The sequence below is a fragment of the Gigantopelta aegis genome, chromosome 10 (genome assembly GCF_016097555.1).
Source record: "Gigantopelta aegis isolate Gae_Host chromosome 10, Gae_host_genome, whole genome shotgun sequence".
In the NCBI taxonomy this organism is placed as follows: Eukaryota; Metazoa; Mollusca; class Gastropoda; order Neomphalida; family Peltospiridae; genus Gigantopelta; species Gigantopelta aegis.
The window spans coordinates 42,142,006-42,163,983 of record NC_054708.1 but is presented as its reverse complement, the minus strand read 5'-3'; the positions used below and the strand labels follow the sequence as shown (position 1 = coordinate 42,163,983).

The window sequence follows — 21,978 nt, the reverse complement described above, 5'->3', positions numbered from 1 at the left end:
TGTTTGGTAGAGAAGTAGGACATGCAGGTCTGTTTGGTAGAGAAGTATAATCTGCTGTAAGGAGATACAGGTCTGTTTGGTAGAGAAGTAGGACATGCAGGTCTGTTTGGTAGAGAAGTATAATCTGCTGTAAGGAGATACAGGTCTGTTTGGTAGAGAAGTAGGACATGCAGGTCTGTTTGGTAGAGAAGTAGGACATGCAGGTCTGTTTGGTAGAGAAGTATAATCTGCTGTAAGGAGATACAGGTCTGTTTGGTAGAGAAGTAGGACATGCAGGTCTGTTTGGTAGAGAAGTATAATCTGCTGTAAGGAGATACAGGTCTGTTTGGTAGAGAAGTAGGACATACAGGTCTGTTTGGTAGAGAAGTAGGACATACAGGTCTGTTTGGTAGAGAAGTATAATCTGTGTGTACAACAGCTTCTGGCCATTACATTCTTGAAGAGTGTGCATTAAAATCAAAGTCCCTAGTTTGTGAAGTACGTATCTTTTAATGAATTTTCCAAAATTGATCATTTAATCAAAAGCTAAAAGTACTCTGTATGTTATTTGAAGCAGGGCTCACACTGTCATTTGCCAAATTTAAGTTGGCATTTGTGAAAAATAATAAAAATTAGTCAACAAATTTACAGTTTGGCGAACAAATTTGCAAAAGGTTTTCATCTCGATTTTCAAGAACCAATCATGCCTGCAACCAGAAGGAAAGGCTGTAATTAGCTAACATTAGTTTGCACGGCCTCAGTGTCTTTAATAGGAAATACGTTATACCCTTGGCATCCTCTTTGTCCTTCACTGCAATGGTCAGGTTGTTGAACAGTCGGGTACTTGGTGCACGGAATGTGTGGAAAAAGCCATCCTCTGCCAGATGGTGATAATGTAATCTGAGGCATATGAACCGTGACCGGAACATTGATGGTTCCATACCTACAATTAGATCACAAATCATCTTTTACAGTGAGCGTTAGGTATATACAGTATTTCTTGTTCATGGTGTGGATCGAGATAATCATTACAACAGTTACTGTACCATAAAGGTACTGATATTTCACAACTGAATATAGTATTTCTTGTTCATGGTGAGGATTGAGATAATCATTACAACAGTTACTGTACCATAAAGGTACTGATATTTCACAACTGAATATAGTATTTCTTGTTCATGGTGAGGATCGAGATAATCATTACAACAGTTACTGTACCATAAAGGTACAGATATTTCACAACTTAATATAGTATTTCTTGTTCATGGTGAGGATCGAGATAATCATTACAACAGTTACTGTACCATAAAGGTACTGATATTTCACAACTGACCTCTACATCAAACAGTAGCTGGAGCTTCCTCTAGTCCTATGGGTTAAAACTAGTTCAAGTTCAAGTTTGTTTTGTTTACCGACACCACTATAATTTATTCATCAACGGCTATTGGATGTCTAACACTTGGTCATTTTGACATATTGTCATAGAGATGAAACCCAATACTGTTTCCATTAATAGTAAGGGATCTTTTATATGCACCATCCCACAGACAAGGCAGCACATACATGTCCTTTGATACGTCAGTCGTGGTGCATTGGCTGGAATGAGAAATAGCCCAATGGATCCACCACTAGGGATCAATCTTAGACTGATAGAGCATCAGACGGGTGCTTTACCATTGGGCTTTGTCCCGCCCTTATGTGTTAAAAACCATCATTTTAAAACTTGATGACCATGACATTAAACTTATGTTAGTGACATATCTTTCAACAATTATTTATCATTTTTACCTATTTCTATTTTGTCCAAATCTTCCAAAAATATTCTCTGATACTGTGTAACTGCTTCCTCTTCGTCATCATACCTGAAAAAAATAACAAGTTAGTAAGAATGCCACGTTACTGTAGTATGTCAAATCTGTGTTTGACTGCCATCTGTGGTATGTCAAATCTGAGTTAAGATGGCAGCTGTGGTATGTCAAATCTGAGTTAGATGGCAGCTGTAGTATGTCAAATCTGACTTAGATGTTAGCTGTAGTATGTCAAATCTGATTAGATGCCATATGTAGTATGTCAAATCTGTGTCTGACTGCCATCTGTGGTATGTCAAATCTGACTTAGATGGCAGCTGTAATATGTCAAATCTGAGTTAGATGGCAGCTGTAGTATGTCAAATCTGAATTAGATGGCAGCTGTAATATGTCAAATCTGAATTAGATGGCAGCTGTAGTATGTCAAATCTGAGTTAGATGGCAGCTGTAATATGTCAAATCTGAGTAAGATGGCAGCTGTAGTATATGTCAAATCTGAGTTAAATGACAGCTGTAGTATATGTCAAATCTGAGTTAGATGGCAGCTGTAGTATATGTCAAATCTGAGTTAGATGGCATCTATAAAAATATGAACATTTCACTTCTTAAGGTGATTTTTACCATGCATGTGTGTGTGCATGTGTGTGTGTGTTCATATGTCACTATTGCAATATAATAATATAAAGTTATGAATAATGTGTAATTACAGTTGACACTGACAGTTAATGGTCAAATCACGAATCTTGCAGACACATTAAATATCCATACAATGAGTTCAGTTTCAAAGCTGACCTGACACAGTAAAACACACATACATGTAAGCACTCAGTATTCTAAATGAAAACAAAAAGGAATTAAAAGAACAAAATACACTACATTCTCATGAATTTCATCATCCAAAACCAGCGCAAACATGGATAGTGGAAAATAATATGGTCACAAAGAATTGTTCATATGTATCATATAGAAAACTTTCAATAGTTTGAGCAGACCGTTTACCAAAACCTATAATGACTTCACAGCAGGCATTTTAAAAGCAGCAATCTCAGATACATCATACAAATATAACACACACTGAGTAGAAATGTGTGTATATAAAGTTAACTGTATTTACCATGCTACATATATCGCCCTCTGGCTGAGCAGGAGAATAATGTCCATTTCCTGACGATCCGGATCTCCTTCCCTGCAAAAACAATTATAACCAATTCAGTGGTGGTACTTAAAATTCAAAGTGTATATGTTAAAAAACACATTCTGTTAACTGAGGAATATTATAGGCTTCAGATAGATTGATCAAACATTGTTCAGGTTCTGCGACTGACTTACATTATAGTGATAAACTTACATGGGGTCAGCATTGATCTATGACTGATTTGCACTGTAATGATAAACTTACACGGGGTCTGCGTTCATCTACGACTGATTTACACTGTAGTGATAAACTTACACGGGGTCTGTGTTCATCTATGACTGATTTACACTCTAGTGATAAACTTACACGGGGTCTGCATTAATCTATGACTGATTTACACTGTATGATAAACTTACACGGGGTCTGCGTTCATCTATGACTGATTTACACTGTAGTGATAAACTTACATGGGGTCTGCGTTCATCTACGACTGATTTACACTGTAGTGATAAACTTACACGGGGTCTGTGTTCATCTATGACTGATTTACACTGTAATGATAAACTTACACGGGGTCTGCATTGATCTATGACTGATTTACACTCTAGTGATAAACTTACACGGGGTCTGCATTAATCTATGACTGATTTACACTGTATGATAAACTTACATGGGGTTTGTGTTGATCTATGACTGATTTACACTGTAATGATAAACTTACACGGGGTCTGCGTTCATCTATGACTGATTTACACTCTAGTGATAAACTTACACGGGGTCTGCGTTCATCTATGACTGATTTACACTGTAATGATAAACTTACACGGGGTCTGCGTTCATCTATGACTGATTTACACTGTAGTGATAAACTTACACGGGGTCTGCGTTCATCTATGACTGATTTACACTGTAATGATAAACTTACATGGGGTCTGCGTTCATCTATGACTGATTTACACTGTAGTGATAAACTTACATGGGGTCTGTGTTCATCTATGACTGATTTACACTGTAATGATAAACTTACACGGGGTCTGCATTGATCTATGACTGATTTACACTCTAGTGATAAACTTACACGGGGTCTGCATTAATCTATGACTGATTTACACTGTATGATAAACTTACATGGGGTTTGTGTTGATCTATGACTGATTTACACTGTAATGATAAACTTACACGGGGTCTGCGTTCATCTATGACTGATTTACACTGTATGATAAACTTACACGGGGTCTGCGTTCATCTATGACTGATTTACACTGTATGATAAACTTACACGGGGTCTGCGTTCATCTATGACTGATTTACACTGTATGATAAACTTACACGGGGTCTGCGTTCATCTATGACTGATTTACACTCTAGTGATAAACTTACACGGGGTCTGCATTAATCTATGACTGATTTACACTGTATGATAAACTTACACGGGGTCTGCGTTCATCTATGACTGATTTATACTGTAGTGATAAACTTACATGGGGTCTGCGTTCATCTACGACTGATTTACACTGTAGTGATAAACTTACACGGGGTCTGTGTTCATCTATGACTGATTTACACTGTAATGATAAACTTACACGGGGTCTGCATTGATCTATGACTGATTTACACTGATAAACTTACACGGGGTCTGCGTTCATCTATGACTGATTTACACTGTATGATAAACTTACATGCATTGGACTGATTTCTGCGGGGTCTGCATTGATCTATGACTGATTTACACTAGTGATAAACTTACACGGGGTCTGCATATCTATGACTGATTTACACTGTATGATAAACTTACATGGGGTTTGTGTTGATCTATGACTGATTTACACTGTATGATAAACTTACACGGGGTCTGCGTTCATCTATGACTGATTTACACTCTAGTGATAAACTTACACGGGGTCTGCATTCATCTATGACTGATTTACACTGTAATGATAAACTTACACGGGGTCTGCGTTCATCTATGACTGATTTACACTCTAGTGATAAACTTACACGGGGTTAGCGTTGATCTATGACTGATTTACACTGTAATGATAAACTTACACGGGGTCTGCGTTGATCTATCTATTTGACTGATTTACTATGACTGATTTACACTGTATGATAAACTTACACGGGGTCTGCATTGATCTATGACTGATTTACACTGTATGATAAACTTACACGGGGTCTGCATTGATCTATGACTGATTTACACTGTATGATAAACTTACACGGGGTCTGCATTGATCTATGACTGATTTACACTCTAGTGATAAACTTACACGGGGTCTGCATTAATCTATGACTGATTTACACTGTATGATAAACTTACATGGGGTTTGTGTTGATCTATGACTGATTTACACTGTAATGATAAACTTACACGGGGTCTGCGTTCATCTATGACTGATTTACACTCTAGTGATAAACTTACACGGGGTCTGCATTAATCTATGACTGATTTACACTGTATGATAAACTTACATGGGGTTTGTGTTGATCTATGACTGATTTACACTGTAATGATAAACTTACACGGGGTCTGCGTTCATCTATGACTGATTTACACTCTAGTGATAAACTTACACGGGGTCTGCGTTCATCTATGACTGATTTACACTGTAGTGATAAACTTACACGGGGTCTGCGTTCATCTATGACTGATTTACACTGTATGATAAACTTACACGGGGTTAGCATTGATCTATGACTGATTTACACTGTAGTGATAAACTTACACTGCATTGATCTATGACTGATTTACACTGTATGATAAACTTACACGGGGTCTGCATTGATCTATGACTGATTTACACTGTATGATAAACTTACACGGGGTCTGCATTGATCTATGACTGATTTACACTGTATGATAAACTTACACGGGGTCTGCATTGATCTATGACTGATTTACACTGTATGATAAACTTACACGGGGTCTGCATTGATCTATGACTGATTTACACTCTAGTGATAAACTTACACGGGGTCTGCATTAATCTATGACTGATTTACACTGTATGATAAACTTACATGGGGTTTGTGTTGATCTATGACTGATTTACACTGTAATGATAAACTTACACGGGGTCTGCGTTCATCTATGACTGATTTACACTCTAGTGATAAACTTACACGGGGTCTGCATTAATCTATGACTGATTTACACTGTATGATAAACTTACACGGGGTCTGCGTTCATCTATGACTGATTTACACTGTAGTGATAAACTTACATGGGGTCTGCGTTCATCTACGACTGATTTACACTGTAGTGATAAACTTACACGGGGTCTGTGTTCATCTATGACTGATTTACACTGTAATGATAAACTTACACGGGGTCTGCATTGATCTATAACTGATTTACACTCTAGTGATAAACTTACACGGGGTCTGCGTTCATCTATGACTGATTTACACTGTAATGATAAACTTACATGGGGTCTGCGTTCATCTACGACTGATTTACACTCTAGTGATAAACTTACACGGGGTCTGCGTTCATCTATGACTGATTTACACTGTAATGATAAACTTACATGGGGTCTGCGTTCATCTACGACTGATTTACACTGTAGTGATAAACTTACACGGGGTCTGTGTTCATCTATGACTGATTTACACTGTAATGATAAACTTACACGGGGTCTGCATTGATCTATAACTGATTTACACTGTAGTGATAAACTTACATGGGGTCTGCGTTCATCTATGACTGATTTACACTGTAATGATAAACTTACACGGGGTCTGCATTGATCTATGACTGATTTACACTGTAGTGATAAACTTACATGGGGTTTGTGTTGATCTATGACTGATTTACACTGTAATGATAAACTTACACGGGGTTAGCATTGATCAGACTCCAGCCACCCAGACACTGCTCGGGCTCGACAATCAACATCTTCTTACAGTCCTCAAGCAGCATCTTCATGTTCTCCTCCTTCTCCATCAGGTCAATCGTGTCATCCTCCACCTCCACTCGTGACCCCAGTGACATGAGGTCGTCTGACACTGGCTGACCTTGTGTGATGTCTACTACTGCCTGACGGTAGGCATCCTTGAATCGGAGGTAGTACCTTAATGTATAGAATATAAATGTTAGTTGTTAAAAAGTTTTGTTTAATGACACCACTAGAGCACATAGATTTATTCATCACTGGCGTAGGAAGTGGGAGGGGCAAGGGGGGCATGTGCCTCCCACTTTGTGGGAGCAGCGATGTTTTTTATATATTCATATATGTATTTATATATATCTGTGTGTGTGTGTGTGTGTGCCACCCCACTTTTTAGCACCTTCCTACGCCCGTGTTCATCATAGGCTATTGGATAAAACAGAATAAAATGCAATTGGATAATGTGTCTACCAAGGATGTTTGTTCCTATGTCCACAGCACCTCAACCCTAGTAAAAGCAAAACGCAAAAGTAAAATAACTTAATAAATTTTTTAGTTGCACAGGAAGTTTGATAAGACTGAGTCACTGAAAAATGCCTTTCTTTTCTCTCGTGTTTTGTTTCTTTTTTTGTTTTCTTCTTTTGCTTTACACAACTTAATGTGCTCATGTACCACAGAGGTTTTGAGCATGTCCGCCCCGGGGTTCGGCCTCTGAGAGACCAGGGGCCCAACCCGGGGCAGAAAAACTTAATGTGATGTGATTATTTGGCTTTGTTCTGTTCAGCCATCTCCACCAAGACTAGACTGTGTGTATGTATCATCAGCAAGTTTGGTAGTCTACCTAGCACCTGTCAAAGTTAAACAGACACACATCAGAGTGTGAATTTGAAGGACGGAAGGAAGGAATATTTTATTTAACAATGATACAGATAATGAGAGAGGAAACCTGCTACCACCACACAATGGGCTACTCTTTCTGACTAGCAGCAAGGGATTATTTATATGCAAAATCCCACAGACAGGATAGTACATACCACAGCCTTTGTTAAACCAGTTGTGGAGCAATGGCTGGAATGAGAAATAGCCGGACGGGCCCACCTATGGGGATTGATCCTAGACCGACCAGGCATCAGGCTAGTGTTAAATCACTGAGCTATGTCCTGGCAAGCAAAACAAGTTGAATATTTTTAAAGACCAAATGAGGGCAAACAATTTGACGGCCTCTTTGTTCATGTGGGCAAAACAAATACTGCTTGTAAAGCACTGTTTTGATTTTAATACTGAGAGGATGTTTGAAATTTTTCCAGTTTACAAACTATATAAACAAGTGGGGAGAGGGTTAGGAGTTAACACTTGGTGTATTCACTCATTGTTTAAAACTGATGATGACAGACCATGTTCCGTCAGCCGTCAGTGCTCAGCCATTGTCAGAGTGCAAGCCAAGTGTCAAATATCTCGGCTCCCATGTGTAAATCGCTGTACTATGAATCAGCTTATTAAACTATTACCACAAGATGAGGTCAACACAGTATAACCTGATCATAAATCACAAGAAGAATTCAGCAGAATTAAATGTCTCACCTAACATAGACTTATTCATGTCACTGATAGTTGCATACATAAGATATTTATCTCAGTGCATGTTAATAGTTAAAAAAAAAAAAAAAAAGTAATAAAAGTAAAATTAAATAAAATTAAACTTAAAAAATGTATTCAATGACCGAAACAACTTACAAAACAAATCCTGCAACTCCAAATGAAGACCATAAAATCATCAAACATGTACTCTGTTTTTAATTTTTTTAAATATATTCTCAGTATGCAAACTATTTGTAGGCATTTCGGATAGTCATTAAATATTAATTTCATTCATTCATTCATTCATTCAGTGTGTAAAACGGTTTTGGTGTTTATCATCGCATGAACTTCAAAAATATAACATTCAATTCTTAAAACTTTCTTAATGTGTACAGCAACACTATTTGATTTTATACTGATGATATCTGATCACCACTGTTGATTAATATAGCAAAGGTACAACCTGTTAGCCGAGTACATCCCATCCTTCATCATCCCCGTCAGCTTCCTCTCACCCGTCCTCGTGAAATCTCCCTGTAAGATCAACATTAATAATACATTTGTATTATATATTTAAAGTCATTAACAAAGAATGTTAGTTTGTTGCATTTAACACCACCACTAGAGCACACTGATTTATTAATCATTGGCTATTATATGCTTCAAACATTTGGTAATTTAACACCACCACTAGAGCACACTGATTTATTAATCATTGGCTATTATATGCTTCAAGCATTTGGTAATTTAACACCACCACTAGAGCACACTGATTTATTAATCATTGGCTATTATATGCTTCAAGCATTTGGTAATTTTGACATGTACATGTATTCTTAGAGAATAAACACACTACATTTTTCCATTAGTCGTAAAGGATCTTTTTTGTTGCCACAGTCAGGATAGCACATACCACAGTCTTTGATATGCCAGTCGTGGTGTGATGCACTGGCTGCAATGAGAAATAGCCCAATGGGCAATTGATCTGGGATCGATCCTAGACTGACTGCCGAGTGCTTTACCACTGGGTTACGTCCCACCCTAACAATTAAAGATGGGATCATGTGAGCTCCGTGGTTTACTGGATAAGTTGCTGGACAATCAAACTGACGACCCTGGTTCAAATCCACAATTTCACACTGGCTCAGATTCTCATTCATGTTTCTCATCCATCAACCTCTGCCTATATCATTCTCATTAACTTAAAATGAAAACTTTCTAATTTCTCCCACATTTTTCAATCTGTTTGACTTTCTTCTGTCAAGGGGGCGAGGCGTAGCCCAGTGGTACAGCGCTTGCTTGATGTGCGGTCAGTTTGGGATTGATCCCCATCAGTGGGCCCATTGCGCTATTTCTCGCTCCAGCCAGTGCACCACGACTGGTACAACAAAGGCCATGGTATGTGCTATCCTGTCTATGGGATGGTGCATATAAAAGATCCCTTGCTGCTAATCGAAAAGAGTAGCCCATGAAGTGGTGACAGCGGGTTTCCTCTCTCAATATATGTGTGGTCCTTAACCATATGTCTGACGCCATATAACCATAAATAAAATGTGGGTGGTATGTGAAATCACTTGTCTTTCCTTCTGCAGACTCGTGAGACAGATGTTATTGTTCCATGTAGATATTTTTATGTCATCCAATGGCAAAACCTTTTTTATTTGTTTTGAAAACATTGAGAAATACTAAAGTTGTGCCTGATTGAGAACTGGTTGAATGAAATAATAAAATTCTTGTTAAAACATTTATGACTAGTAAGTAAGTTTAAGCATTCAGGTTTTCTTCCTTTGAAAAAAAAAGAAGAAAAAACAAAGTTATGAATATACATTTTTAGGTGGGAAATTGTCTTTGTTTACAATGGTGGTTCTAAAGGGTGTATACTACCAAATCAAATCCCATAGACGACAATAGTAACATATGTGGCTAAAACTCCTACCTGCAACGTATCAACCGACATAAACGCCACGGATATAAATACTACCACCCCTTACACTTAAAGTGAATCAGAAACAAATGGGGGTCAAGCTGCTCGTTTCTGAGATAACGGGTAGCGTCTATGACTACCCTAGTTTCGCACAAAATTCGAGTACTTTTTTTTACAGGTACCCCATACATGTTTCAAGCACAAGGCTACTTGACACATTGGTACTAGATGAAATAAAATTGCAATTTTTTTTTACCCAGATGAAACTATTATTTTTTACAACCAACACACTCACATTTATAACCAATCACAGGACTTGTGGTGTTCACTTCTCTATCAAAAGTTCGGTGCACCTCGCACTTTGACCCAGCCGGAAGTTATTTGGTTTAGTACTACCTATACTGATAACATACATTTTTCAAAAAGTGTCCAGCTATGTGTCTTTATGACAACCAGGATCTGGTGTATTCTGACATAAACTAACAACCTCACTGAAACTGTTGTTTCAACAGTGCAACCTAATATAATGTACACCTCAAAAAGCATATATATTGCATATAGTTTTGTACAAATGCAATATGTCATATTAAACAACAAAATGTTTTAAAATAAAACTCCTGAAGATATTTACTTTCAGTTGGGTGTGTGTACTCAGGTATATATGTAGAGACAACAAAGATAATCAGAGTACCTCTACCCCTTTAAAGAATTCCATTAAAACACATGCACTTGATTGACCCCTAGATTATGAAGACCTTAACAGGCATATCAAAGAAATATCAGTATTAAAAAAATACACTGTCTGAGGAAGGAAACACAAACATGACTGTACCTGTATGAAGTAATGACTTAATGTCCTGAACATTAGTGTTGGGAGGAAATCCTGTATGCTGGGTGTGGGTGTCTTCAAGTTACCAGGTGTGGGAATTTGAAATCCATCGGCCATGCTGATTTTCATAATGAACCATCAAAACTATTGGCAGCCACCAATATTCCTGACTATATTTTATTTATAGCCTACTGTAGTTGGAGGTTTTAATAGTTGTGATATCTGGAATAATCATGCAGCTTTAACACATTTATTTTTGATTAATTACTGAAAAAAACTATTTTTAAATGACAAAATTACCCGAATATCTATTTTCTTGCATTATTTTCTAATCCGGATGAATGCAAAATGTACATTAGATGTATTCCTACAATCTGTAATCCAGCATTTTATTTAGCTTGTAACATTAGGTAATACAGCTTTAACAATAAAATAAATTATCAACTTAATCCAAGGCAGATAATCAGATCTGAAAAAATTGGTTCTGAATCTAGTATAAACTCAAAATGCTTTTCATGAGAGCTAACTAAGTGATTATTAAAAAAAAAAAAATGATCTGAAGATCTAAGTATATGTTTAACAACCTTATTGTTATGTACAAATAAGAACAGAAGGCACAATAGTGACAACAAATTTAATTATGTTTTTGGTAAAGTTTTTCTTCAAATTTACTTTAAATTTTGCATAAAACTACAAATTTGTCTAAAATATAACTTAGCACCCTATAAATATGTCAAAATGACAATAAAAATCAACTTCTTTACAAATTTGAGTTTTCAGAATTTCATACATAAAAAATTAACAATGTTAATGGAAACTAAAGACATTAACCCACTATTGGCACATGCTATTTTTAATATAAAAATAAATTGCTATTAAAATCTTAGTTCAGGTTGCTTATATATAATACCATATTTAAGAGCAGTTGTATATGGCAAGTCAAATACCATGTAAAAAGAAATTATTGAAATCTTTACAGTATGAATTATAGGCCAAAACCAACTTTTCTTCAGTGCTAACTTTGATTCAAACACCATTCAGAGCCATGTACAGAGATTATTGTCATGGTCAAGGTCATTGTGAACTTGCATGATCCAGTGATGGCTAATTTATCAACCAGTATAGTTTAATTAAATAAAATGACAAAATCATAATATTTTTTATTATGCACTGAATATGTGCTATAGGGTGTATACTACCAAATCAAATCCCATAGACGACAATAGTAACATATGTGGCTAAAACTCCTACTTGCAACGTATCAACCGACATAAACGCCACGGATATAAATACTACCACCCCTTACACTTAAAGTGAATCAGAAAAAAATGGGGGTCAAGCTGCTCGTTTCTGAGATAACGGGTAGCGTCTATGACTACCCTAGTTTAGCACAAAATTCAAGTACTTTTTTTTACAGGTACCCCATACATGTTTCAAGCACAAGGCTACTTGACACATTGGTACTAGATGAAATAAAATTGCAATTTTTTTTTACCCAGATGAAACTATTATTTTTTACAACCAACACACTCACATTTATAACCAATCACAGGACTTGTGGTGTTCACTTCTCTATCAAAAGTTCGGTGCACCTCGCACTTTGACCCAGCCGGAAGTTATTTGGTTTAGTACTACCTAAAACCTGTCTTTGTGATGATGAAGACTACACTAATCTAAAGCGGCATTCTCATTACACGATATGTCGCACTGACTAGAGTCGCATGCGATTTGTCGACAGAAATAGGACATGTTTTGACTGGCTTGTGTGTACGACTAATGTCGTTCTCATTTAGGCGTTCTCACAGTAGGATTCGATTGTATGCAACAAGTCGGTGTGACTAATCACATAGTGAGAACGCCACTTAAGCCAATTCCAGTTCAATCATTCATTACTACATGTATATAATTATAGTCCTTCCCAGCTGTGAACGTTGTTTTCTTACAATAGTATATACATGCATTATATATTTTTTGTGCTGGGGCATCTTTAAAATCTATTGTATTCTATACATGTACTATAATTTTATGTATTTCTCAACTAATAGGTGTTTTTTTTTATAAATTGCACACAAATTGTTTTTTTTTTAATTTATTTATTTCCAAAACACTTTTACTTTTCTTCTTACATCAAACAAACTGAAATTATTTACAATAGCTGGGAATTAGGACTATAAATTTACTATAAATTTTCATTTTATTCATTACAATTTAATGTCACATATGAAGGGCTTCACCAATTCACACAGTTTGTAGATGATTTTTTTTTCCATACCCATGAACATAACAAAAATAAGAGACAATCCTTAACATTGTTATTATGCTTTAGATATATATGATTATGAATATTGTCTGATGTCCATCTTGTTTAGGAGATCACTTACATAGGCTCTGCCTGTTGTGCAATCCTTTTGATTCTTTTTTGATCAATAAAATATCTCAAAACAAAACAATCGTTAAATATACCTGGCATAACTTTTGTGCAGGTGTATACAGGTTGCTTTTATTGATTCAGCTTTCTGCCAGACAGGTAATTGTGTCAGTCCCAGAACCGATATGTATCTCACTTTATCTTAACATCAGTGGAAATCAAATACCGTATGGCAAAAACATCTAACAAGACAGATGTTTATAATGTTAAGACAAACAATTGATAATCAGACTCAAGTTTGTAAATATATGCGCCAAGTAGATCAAAGTCAGACAAGCATTTGATGTTTATATATACATGTTGACATTACATGTTCAAACACTTTTTGTACAGCAATACAAACATGATTTAACTTCCATTTTAGGCACACAACTGACATGTTTAAAAAAAAAAAAAAATTTTTAAACATCCTAATTATTACTACATGTTATTACCACATGCTATAATTTTTCCATATACTTACCTTTTATGACACACGATAGCCGATGTGTATTTTTGTGCTGGTGTGTTATAAACATTCATTCATTTTTTTATTACTACATGTAAATTGCCAGTGAAAATAAATGCATGTGTGTGAGTATAATGACAAGTATTTCAATTTTTCATTGTCATTCCAGTTATTCTCCTTTTAACAATTACACATGTTGTTTAGTAATTATCTGATAATTTTTCATGTCTGGACAACCATCTCAGGTGAATGCTCTACCAACAGGGGTCAAGATTTAGCTGTCCGTTCAGTGCTCACTTGAGGTGCTTGCATCGCAGGATCGAACCACCTTGGTGGATCCATTCAACTAATTGGGGTTTTTCTCGTTCCAACCAGTGCACCACAACTGGTCAAAGGCCATGGTATGTGCTTTCCTGTCTGTGGGAAAGTGCATATAAAAGATCCCTTGCTGCATTAGAAAAACATATAGGTGTGAGTCAGAATTACCAAATATTTGACATTCAATAGCCGTTGATTAATTAATCAATGTGCTCTAGTGGTGTCGTTAAACAAAACAAACTTCTTCTTCTACCAATAGAGCTAGATCCTACCCCTAGTTGTTATTAAAAACATGCAGAGACAATTATACTGGATATACACCAACTGGACATGACCATGCATGGCAATTATTTGGTATTCCAAGTGTAAAACAGAGCATCAAGCTGCCTCAGGCATCAGGTCACACATTATTCCACAACAGGTCTGTAAACCACTGTAACTGCAAGTAAATGGCCAGTGACAATGACAGACAGTTGTTGTAAAACTGTCACTACAGCCACCGACAAGAACAGATGATTTACTACAGAGAATACTACAAGGACATGAATGGTTTTGTCCACTTCTTTAAAGCTGCCATATATCTAGTATATTTGTAAACAATTATATTATTTAACCATTTAAAAAAGACCACTAGCATTAATACTTTCTTACCAATGCATGCCATTCTTCTGTACTTAGGTATGTTATTCTTTATTTAAACGCAAAATGCTATATTCCATGGTAACATGGCAATAGACTTGAATATGTATTAAGGCAGCTGATATTATAGTTGTGTTTGTACTTTGAATTAATAAATGATGTTGTAATACTGTACACAGTTATGGAATTGAATGCAACCACAGTCAACAAGGGGTATCGGGAGCCTCCCCCAGAAAGAAAATGGGTTAAATTTAGGGTTAGGGTTAAGAAAAGCATACAGTAATGATAAGAACAATACATTTTGTCAAACAGTTAACTTAAAAAAATAATATCTGCCCAAAATTTGAGTATGACGCCATACCCGTTTTACCCTCTGATAGAAACCCTGGTACGGGATGATGAGACTGTAACTTTAAAATATAATGATACCAGTTTTGACTATCCAAGATGTTTACTTGCATTATTATCACTTTACAAATGTGTATCTATACTTACTCTTGTTTATAACGAAGAATACTTAACTTCTATAAATAACATTATGACTATAGAGAATACTTAGCTACATGAGTGGTCGTTGGATACTATTATTATATTTTACGAGTTGTTTAAAAACAATATCTAATGAGTGAAAGGGTGTTCGATACGTTTTTAAATGATGAATTGTAAGATAAATGAGATTTAACACACATGAATGTACATGTAGTATTCTATTTCTTACATATCCTTAAAAATTAATTAAAACATATTTACAGCACCCGCGTGATTGCCATGTAGTCACACGTGTCTCAAAAGTGATCTCCATCATATGTTGGAGATGATATTCATCAATAATGGGTCATTTCTTATACAGGTGTATAATAAATTATTATATTACCTTTGAGATAAATTTCATGTGTTTTGATTGGTCAATAGCTAATGCATACCACAAGTATACCATGTCATTTGCAGTAAAATACAAAATTTGCTGGGGTGTATGAAATGTCACGTGATTTGCTCAACTGGTTGTACAAAAATATAAACTGCGGATGAGACTAACAAAATTTTCTCCAACACACCTCACTGATTAAATTTATTAAAAGTTCTGAATTCATTATGAATGAGAATACCACAACTTGGTCAATTTAATTTTTACTGTTTATTTGAAGATTTCTTAAGCATGTTTGGATAGAAAATATGCTAGATTGTAGTTTTTCACGTATTAAAAGCTAATGCTAGAATATAGCATTGCATAATCAGTTACCATGTTAGAATTTGGGCTAATTATAATGAACACATTTTAAATAATAACTTGGCATGCTTTTTTACAGGTTCTACAAGTTAGTAAAACACAACAAATATTTTTGTTTGGCTGCTGGTGTTCAATTGTGTTTTCTTGATACAATTACAACATAATCATAAACGTTTAAAATCTGTAAGATAATAAGGTGCTAAGAGTTGTCTCTCTTTGTGAAACACAGGGTTCAAAATGATTTTAGGGTGAAACCACCCGTAATCCTTGTTGACATTCTTAATACCCGAACAGCTCACAAAAAAATAGTAAATATCTTGCATATTTATTTGTTAACAAAAAAATCCAATAATTTTTAGGAATTTGATATTATGCTATGTTATTAAACACAAACTCAAAATGTGTGTGTACTTTATTTAAAAGTTTGACTGTTAGTGTAATTTTATTTTAATTATAAAACAGAGATCTAAAAGGTAATAAATTTGTTACACGTTTTTTTGACAGGCGTATGGGATTGTATGCCCCTCCAAAATCTGTATTTCCTTTGGCTGTGCCTCAGGAAATACAGATTTTGGACGGGTGTACAATCCAGTACGCCTGTCAAAATACTGCGTAACTAATAATATTGTTAAAATTAGTATTTTTGCTTTGATTTACATCTATGCATGATATATGCATGGATTCCAGCGATATATAAAAATAACTTATTTCCGTGCTGATATTTAAGTCCAGTCCAACAGAATGAAGAATGGATGGATGCATGTTACTATTTAAATGGCCATATATATCCAAGTAAGGTTCAGGGATGTCCACGCTGGGCAAAATGTCTGACTGGGACAAGAGATCCTTCTCATATTACATGTAGATGAGAGAAAACCACTGGGTTGCACTGCATACAGTGTATACTGGTACAGGCCCCTCATACCATACAGTGTATACTGGTACAGGCCCCTCATACCATACAATGTATACTAGTACTGGCCACCCATACCATACAATGTATACTAGTACTGGCCACCCATACCATACAATGTATACTGGTACAGGCCCCTCATACCATACAATGTATACTGGTACAGACCACCCATACCATACAATGTATACTGGTACAGGCCCCTCATACCATACAATGTATACTGGTACAGGCCACCCATACCATACAATGTATACTGGTACAGACCCCTCATACCATACAATGTATACTGGTACAGGCCACCCATACCATACAATGTATACTGGTACAGGCCACCCATACCATACAATGTATACTGGTACAGGCCACCCATACCATACAATGTATACTGGTAAAGGCCCCTCATACCATACAATGTATACTGGAACAGGCCCCTCATACCATACAATGTATACTGGAACAGGCCCCTCACACCATACAATGTATACTGGTACAGGCCACCCATACCATACAATGTATACTGGTACAGGCCACCCATACCATACAATGTATACTGGTACAGGCCCCTCATACCATACAATGTATACTGGTACAGGCCACCCATACCATACAATGTATACTGGTACAGGCCCCTCATACCATACAATGTATACTGGTACAGGCCCCTCATACCATACAATGTATACTGGTACAGGCCCCTCATACCATACAATGTATACTGGTACAGGTCCCTCATACCATACAATGTATACTGGTACAGGTCCCTCATACCATACAATGTATACTGGTACAGGTCCCTCATACCATACAATGTATACTGGTACAGGCCACCCATACCATACAATGTATACTTGTACAGACCCCTCATACCATACAATGTATACTGGTACAGACCCCTCATACCATACAATGTATACTTGTACAGACCCCCTCATACCATACAATGTATACTGGTACAGGCCCCTCATACCATACAATGTATACTGGTACAGGCCACCCATACCATACAATGTATACTTGTACAGGCCACCCATACCATATAATGTATACTGGTACAGGCCACCCATACCATACAATGTATACTGGTACAGGCCCCTCATACCATACAATGTATACTGGTACAGGACCCTCATACCATACAATGTATACTGGTACAGGTCCCTCATACCATACAATGTATACTGGTACAGGTCCCTCATACCATACAATGTATACTGGTACAGGCCCCTCATACCATACAATGTATACTGGTACAGACCCCCCATACCATACAATGTATACTGGTACAGGCCACCCATACCATACAATGTATACTTGTACAGACCCCTCATACCATACAATGTATACTGGTACAGACCCCTCATACCATACAATGTATACTTGTACAGACCCCCTCATACCATACAATGTATACTGGTACAGGCCACCCATACCATACAATGTATACTTGTACAGACCCCTCATACCATACAATGTATACTGGTACAGGCCCCTCATACCATACAATCTATACTGGTACAGACCCCTCATACCATACAATGTATACTGGTACAGGCCCCTCATACCATACAATGTATACTGGTACAGGCCACCCATACCATACAATGTATACTGGTACAGACCCCTCATACCATACAATGTATACTGGTACAGGCCCCTCATACCATACAATCTATACTGGTACAGACCCCTCATACCATACAATGTATACTGGTACAGGCCCCTCATACCATACAATGTATACTAGTACTGGCCACCCATACCATACAATGTATACTAGTACTGGCCACCCATACCATACAATGTATACTGGTACAGGCCCCTCATACCATACAATGTATACTGGTACAGACCACCCATACCATACAATGTATACTGGTACAGGCCCCTCATACCATACAATGTATACTGGTACAGACCACCCATACCATACAATGTATACTGGTACAGGCCCCTCATACCATACAATGTATACTGGTACAGGCCACCCATACCATACAATGTATACTGGTACAGGCCCCTCATACCATACAATGTATACTGGTACAGGCCACCCATACCATACAATGTATACTGGTACAGACCCCCATACCATACAATGTATACTGGTACAGGCCACCCATACTGGTACAGGCCACCCATACAATACAATGTATACTGGTACAGGCCACCCATACCATACAATGTATACTGGTACAGGCCACCCATACCATACAATGTATACTGGTACAGGCCCCTCATACCATACAATGTATACTGGTACAGGCCCCTCATACCATACAATGTATACTGGTACAGGCCCCTCATACCATACAATGTATACTGGTACAGGCCACCCATACCATACAATGTATACTGGTACAGGCCCCCCATACCATACAATGTATACTGGTACAGGCCCCTCATACCATACAATGTATACTGGTACAGGCCCCTCATACCATACAATGTATACTGGTACAGGCCCCTCATACCATACAATGTATACTGGTACAGGCCCCTCATACCATACAATGTATACCATACATGTATACTGGTACCCTCATACCATACAATGTATACTGGTACAGACCCCCCATACCATACAATGTATACTGGTACAGGCCACCCATACCATACAATGTATACTTGTACAGACCCCTCATACCATACAATGTATACTGTATACTGGTACAGACCCCTCATACCATACAATGTATACTGGTACAGGCCCCTCATACCATACAATGTATACTGGTACAGGCCACCCATACCATACAATGTATACTGGTACAGGACCCCTCATACCATACAATGTATACTGGTACAGGCCACCCATACCATACAATGTATACTGGTACAGGCCACCCCATACCATATACAATGTATACTGGTACAGGCCCCTCATACCATACAATGTATACTGGTACAGGCCCCTCATACCATACAATGTATACTGGTACAGGTCCCTCATACCATACAATGTATACTGGTACAGGTCCCTCATACCATACAATGTATACTGGTACAGGCCCCTCATACCATACAATGTATACTGGTACAGACCCCCCATACCATACAATGTATACTGGTACAGGCCACCCATACCATACAATGTATACTTGTACAGACCCCTCATACCATACAATGTATACTGGTACAGACCCCTCATACCATACAATGTATACTTGTACAGACCCCCTCATACCATACAATGTATACTGGTACAGGCCACCCATACCATACAATGTATACTTGTACAGACCCCTCATACCATACAATGTATACTGGTACAGGCCACCCATACCATACAATGTATACTTGTACAGACCCCTCATACCATACAATGTATACTGGTACAGGCCACCCATACCATACAATGTATACTGGTACAGGCCACCCATACCATACAATGTATACGGGTACAGACCCCTCATACCATACAATGTATACTGGTACAGGCCACCCATACCATACAATGTATACTGGTACAGACCCCTCATACCATACAATGTATACTGGTACAGGCCCCTCATACCATACAATGTATACTGGTACAGGCCACCCATACCATACAATGTATACTTGTACAGACCCCTCATACCATACAATGTATACTGGTACAGACCCCTCATACCATACAATGTATACTGGTACAGGCCACCCATACCATACAATGTATACTGGTACAGGCCCCTCATACCATATAATGTATACTGGTACAGGCCCCTCATACCATACAATGTATACTGGTACATGTCCCTCATACCATACAATGTATACTGGTACAGGTCCCTCATACCATACAATGTATACTGGTACAGGCCCCTCATACCATACAATGTATACTGGTACAGACCCCCCATACCATACAATGTATACTGGTACAGGCCACCCATACCATACAATGTATACTTGTACAGACCCCTCATACCATACAATGTATACTGGTACAGACCCCTCATACCATACAATGTATACTTGTACAGACCCCCTCATACCATACAATGTATACTGGTACAGGCCACCCATACCATACAATGTATACTTGTACAGGCCCCTCATACCATACAATGTATACTGGTACAGGCCACCCATACCATACAATGTATACTTGTACAGGCCACCCATACCATACAATGTATACTGGTACAGGCCACCCATACCATACAATGTATACGGGTACAGACCCCTCATACCATACAATGTATACTGGTACAGGCCACCCATACCATACAATGTATACTGGTACAGACCCCTCATACCATACAATGTATACTGGTACAGACCCCTCATACCATACAATGTATACTGGTACAGGCCACCCATACCATACAATGTATACTTGTACAGACCCCTCATACCATACAATGTATACTGGTACAGACCCCTCATACCATACAATGTATACTTGTACAGACCCCCTCATACCATACAATGTATACTGGTACAGGCCACCCATACCATACAATGTATACTTGTACAGACCCCTCATACCATACAATGTATACTGGTACAGACCCCTCATACCATTCAATGTATACTGGTACAGACCCCTCATACCATTCAATGTATACTGGTACAGGCCCCTCATACCATACAATGTATACTGGTACAGGCCACCCATACCATACAATGTATACTTGTACAGACCCCTCATACCATACAATGTATACTGGTACAGGCCCCTCATACCATACAATGTATACTGGTACAGGCCCCTCATACCATACAATGTATACTGGTACAGACCACCCATACCATACAATGTATACTGGAACAGGCCACCCATACCATACAGTGTATACTGGTACAGACCCCTCATACCATACAATGTATACTGGTACAGGCCACCCATACCATACAATGTATACTGGTACAG

At 37.6% G+C, this 21,978-nt stretch overlaps 1 protein-coding gene across 1 annotated transcript in view; it reads right to left on the bottom strand.

Moving 5' to 3' along the window:
• Window positions 1-21,978, bottom strand: part of LOC121383634 (phosphatidylinositide phosphatase SAC2-like) — a 296,678-nt gene that overhangs the window by 6,187 nt on the left and 268,513 nt on the right. Inside the window, exons 14-18 of the mRNA XM_041513728.1 lie at window positions 8,854-8,924; window positions 6,759-6,995; window positions 2,902-2,973; window positions 1,768-1,841; window positions 767-922 (exon numbers count right to left, since the gene is read on the bottom strand). Coding sequence (XP_041369662.1) covers window positions 767-922; window positions 1,768-1,841; window positions 2,902-2,973; window positions 6,759-6,995; window positions 8,854-8,924 — 610 coding nt within the window. The remainder of the gene's footprint in view (window positions 1-766; window positions 923-1,767; window positions 1,842-2,901; window positions 2,974-6,758; window positions 6,996-8,853; window positions 8,925-21,978) is intronic.